Source organism: Syngnathus acus, chromosome 8, assembly GCF_901709675.1.
Source record: "Syngnathus acus chromosome 8, fSynAcu1.2, whole genome shotgun sequence".
NCBI classification, from domain to species: domain Eukaryota; kingdom Metazoa; phylum Chordata; class Actinopteri; order Syngnathiformes; family Syngnathidae; genus Syngnathus; species Syngnathus acus.
Genome location: NC_051093.1, coordinates 4,999,453 through 5,003,425, shown reverse-complemented (window position 1 = coordinate 5,003,425; position 3,973 = coordinate 4,999,453). Strand labels below are relative to the sequence as shown.

Sequence of the window (3,973 nt, the reverse complement as noted above, 5' to 3'; positions counted from 1 at the left end):
ACTCCCAAAAGCGTATGTTAAATTATTGAGCTCGTTCGTTACCAACGTCACCTGTCTTAAATCTGAAAGAAACAATTCGTCTCGAACGCCACAATGTGAGTGGGAAGGACAAATCAGCAGACGTGAAGCACCCGCGGAATGATTCTTTTTTTATTTTTCTCAAACTTCTGCGACGGACCGAACTTGGCCAAGGTATGCTCAAAAACACAAATTATCTCACAACATCACCCCAGCGAGTCCTGTTATTAACTCAACTCACAATTAGTTTAACCGTTATTTTGTTGGTCACAATGTTAGCTAGCTAAACGAAAAGCTACCGGAAAAATACGAGATTTAAATAAACTACACCCTCAGTAATCAACTTAAGTTTAGGTTAAAGTCAAAGTTTAGGTTAAAGTCATCTGACTGTCCAACTTGTGCGTTAGTTTCACTGACAGAGGTTTGTTCGTAAGTCGGGACAGGGCGTCGTAGACTTACGTCAGAGTGGACACAGGTCTCGCCCAAGTTCAAATACAGTTCTCGAGTTTAAACAACATAAACTGGATAAAGTACAGATAAAAAAAATCCTTTAATTAAATATAAAAAAATGCCAACTGAAAAAAGTAATACAAAAAATCACTGTCAAGTATATTATGGACTCGTTTTGGTAATTAGGCGCAATGGGAAAAAAAAAAACTGCTTGGTGTATGATTGGAACTGTTATGTTGCTGACAGTCGTGGTCCTAAGACAAAAAAATGATTGGAGTACAGTTTTTGATGCGTTTATTGCACACTCCAGCACTTACAGTGCAAACTATTTTAAGGTAAACACAATTTTACTTGCATGTGACACTATTTGTCATTTTACAGCCATTTTTATGTCCTCGTGCTTGTCACCAAGATGATTATACAAATGGATTTCTTCTGGGTTATTTTTTGGTTTGTTTTTCAAAGTGATTTGGTTCACCGTATTAAACCACACTTGCTGCTTGCATCAATTTACGGCTGCTCTGCACGTTTGGAAGTGTTCGGCGTCAGTATCTCGCAGATCCTGACCTGCTAGACGTGTGGGGTTAGTGCACGTTATGTTGTTGTATATAGTGATGGTGCTGTCTGGTTCTTCGCCCTCGGCGTGCGTCTCCACTCGCCGAGGCACCACGTGCGCATTCCTCAAGCTGTAGTTCCTCAGCGAGACGGCGCCACAGTCGCATTTCCAGCGGTTTCCAGACAACAGAAGCTTCTCCATGTTCTCTGAAAAATCCGGGATGAGATTTGTCAAAGCGTTTGCTCTCAGGTCAAGGTAGCGCAGCCTTGGGAGGAGATGCTTGGTTCCGTTGTGCAGAAACTGGCGGCATTCATTGTTGGACAGAAGCAAGTACTCCAGATTCTGAAGGCCGGAAAATGTGTGGCTGGTGAAAACTTCTAACTTATTGAAACTCAAGTCCAGTCCCAGTAAGCCCACCAGGTCTGCAAAGCTGTGGTGTTCCACGACGGAGATGTTGTTGTGCTGAAGGAAAAGTCTCCGTAGACTTGACAGCCCCGTGAATGCTTGATTTGTAATTTTTGTGAGACAACCTTTGTCCAGATGAAGGCTGTGAAGCTTTGATAGACCTTTGAAAACATGATTGGGCAGACTATGGAAGCAACTTCCCGACAGGTTGATGACGGCCACATGGGAGAGTCCCGTGAAGCTACCCACTTGTGCTTCCTGAACTCGGTTGTGCTCGAGCTCGAGAACCTCCAGATGTCCAAGGCCTTCAAAAATCCTCTCACCCAAAGCATGCATTTTGTTGTAGCTGAGACGCAGTTCCTCCAAGAACTGAAGATCACGGAAAGTCCTCGGCCTAATTCCGGCAATGGAGTTGTTGGAAAGACGCAGCACGAGAAGATTGTGCAAGCCCAAGAAGGTGTCGTCATGGAGGCTGGTCATTTTGTTGTTGGTGAGGTCCAGCCATCTGAGAGCTCTCATGCCTACAAAGGCTCTCGGCGCCACCGTCACAATCTGATTCTGGGCCAGGTAAAGCTTCCGCAGTTTAACGAGTTTCACAAACACGTTCGCCTTGATGACTTTGAGGGAATTTCCTGTTAGATCCAATTCTTTAAGCTCGCCAAGATTTTGGAAGAGCTGCGGCTGAAGGTAGGCTAGTCGGTTTCCCGCGAGGACTAGTTCTCTCAGACCCTGCAGCTCTTGGAAAATGTTCTCGGGCAAGACCGCTATTGCGTTCCAACCCAAGTTGAGAAGCCACATGTGCGAGAGTCCAGAAAAGAGCCTCTCTTCAATGCGAGCGAGTTGGTTGTTGTGCAGACTGATGGAGGCGATATTCGGCGTGTTCTGGAAAACGCTAACCGGCAACGTACGCAGGCGGTTGCGCTCCAGGTGAATGTGAGCCAGCGACCTGAGTCCTCGGAAAGCCTGAGCATCCACGGTCGCCAGCTGACCGCTTTGCAAATTCAAAAAGTCCAGATTGGCGAGATCCTTGAACGAGGCCGCCGGTAAGGTGGCGAAAAGATTTCCGTCGAGCCAGAGAGAGTGCGTTGCTCTCGGCATGTCCGTCGGGACCTGCGTGAAGTTGCGGCCGCTACAGTACATGTTGAGTTCCAGGCTGTAGTCATCGTACAGACAAGTGCATCCTTTGGAACACGGAACGGGCTCTTCTGCCGTCGGGGTGGGATCCGGCAACACCGCTAATGTTCCCAGTACCCACAACAAGAACAACGCAAGGCTTTGCATCCCAGCTGTGGACAGAGCGTCTGCTTCAATCCACCATGTGAAACGCGTCCCGAAAAGGAGTCGCATAAAGTCGCTTACCTTGAACCTGGAACGTTTCGCTTGTCGAAGCGCGAGCAGCGAAATGACTGAACCTTGTGCAATCGTTTGTATGCTGGATGGCTGCTAAGGCAAACCCCAACCATTTTTTTTTCTTTTTTTTTTTTTTTTTCAACGGATGTGTTCCTAGTTCCTTTCAACCGCTCTTAAAAAAAAAAAAAAGTCAGATTACACACGTGACTAACCCCTTCAAGGTCTTCTATATGTACTTCTCTTTGGATGTCATTGATAAATAAAGAAATGGTATCGGTGGCTTAGTCTCGGTGGCCTTTGGTGTTCACTGCTTCTGTCACTGAGTGCATTAACTGTATATTGTAAATGATGTACTGTCGAGTGGACAAGAGATAAGATAAACCCCCGCTGCACAAGACAAACAACTTTGTATGCGTTGTCCATTCACAAAAAAAAAAAAAACACTTGTCATGATGTGACCTTAATTCATAACGTCAAGAATATTCTCTCCTGTTTTTTTGTTTTTTTTCTTTGCACAAGAGCCGAGTTGACAGTAGAGGTCCAGAGGTCCGTTTCCTAATCTGCGATCATAATGGCTAACTTTTTGTTTGCTCTTTTCCTCTGTACCCAGAGGTTGTGTTAGACAGCCATGAACCGGCGATGCTCTTGAGGACAAGACAACCAAATTTAGATAACACAAACTGTGTGTGTTTGTGTTTTCCAGGCACATAAACTCAATTGATTTTGATTGACACTGTGAAGAGAATGACGTCAGATTGACGAAGGTTGTCGTTGATAAAAGTCGCTATTGCTGTAACTCGAGAATTTTTCTGACACCGTACTCACAAAATTGGCAGAATTATTTGCGGGAAGTACTTCAAATGTTCCCTGTTCTCTCTTTTTTTGTTTGTTTTGTATTTATGAGTTTAGGCTGATATCCAAGTACAAGTTGCAAAGAGCTAAAGCACCTTTGAAACCTTGCGATGTTTCCCCTTACCGTGTAAATATACCGAACAAACAAGCATCAAGGCTACATATTATGAGATTTATTTCTGAGAATCTCTCCATCAAAACGCAATTGCGAAATCTCCCTCGGTTGTTAAATTTCAAAACATATCAACAGAAACAGAACAACACTGCCATGCACTGGTAAATTGGCGAACCAATTTTTTTTTTAGCGGTCACAAGCTAGCTGAGATGACCCATTTGCGACAA

General features: G+C 44.6%; 1 protein-coding gene across 1 annotated transcript; it reads right to left on the bottom strand.

The window, feature by feature from the left end:
* Nucleotides 1–745: 745 nt before the first annotated feature.
* Nucleotides 746–2,901, bottom strand: igfals (insulin-like growth factor binding protein, acid labile subunit). Its single transcript, XM_037256775.1, has 2 exons — nt 2,789–2,901; nt 746–2,715 (listed from the first exon to the last, which is right to left on the bottom strand). The coding sequence occupies exon 2, from the start codon at nt 2,708–2,710 to the stop codon at nt 974–976; it is 1,737 nt and encodes a 578-aa protein (XP_037112670.1). The 5' UTR covers nt 2,711–2,715; nt 2,789–2,901; the 3' UTR covers nt 746–973.
* Between the last annotated feature and the right edge of the window lie 1,072 nt (nt 2,902–3,973).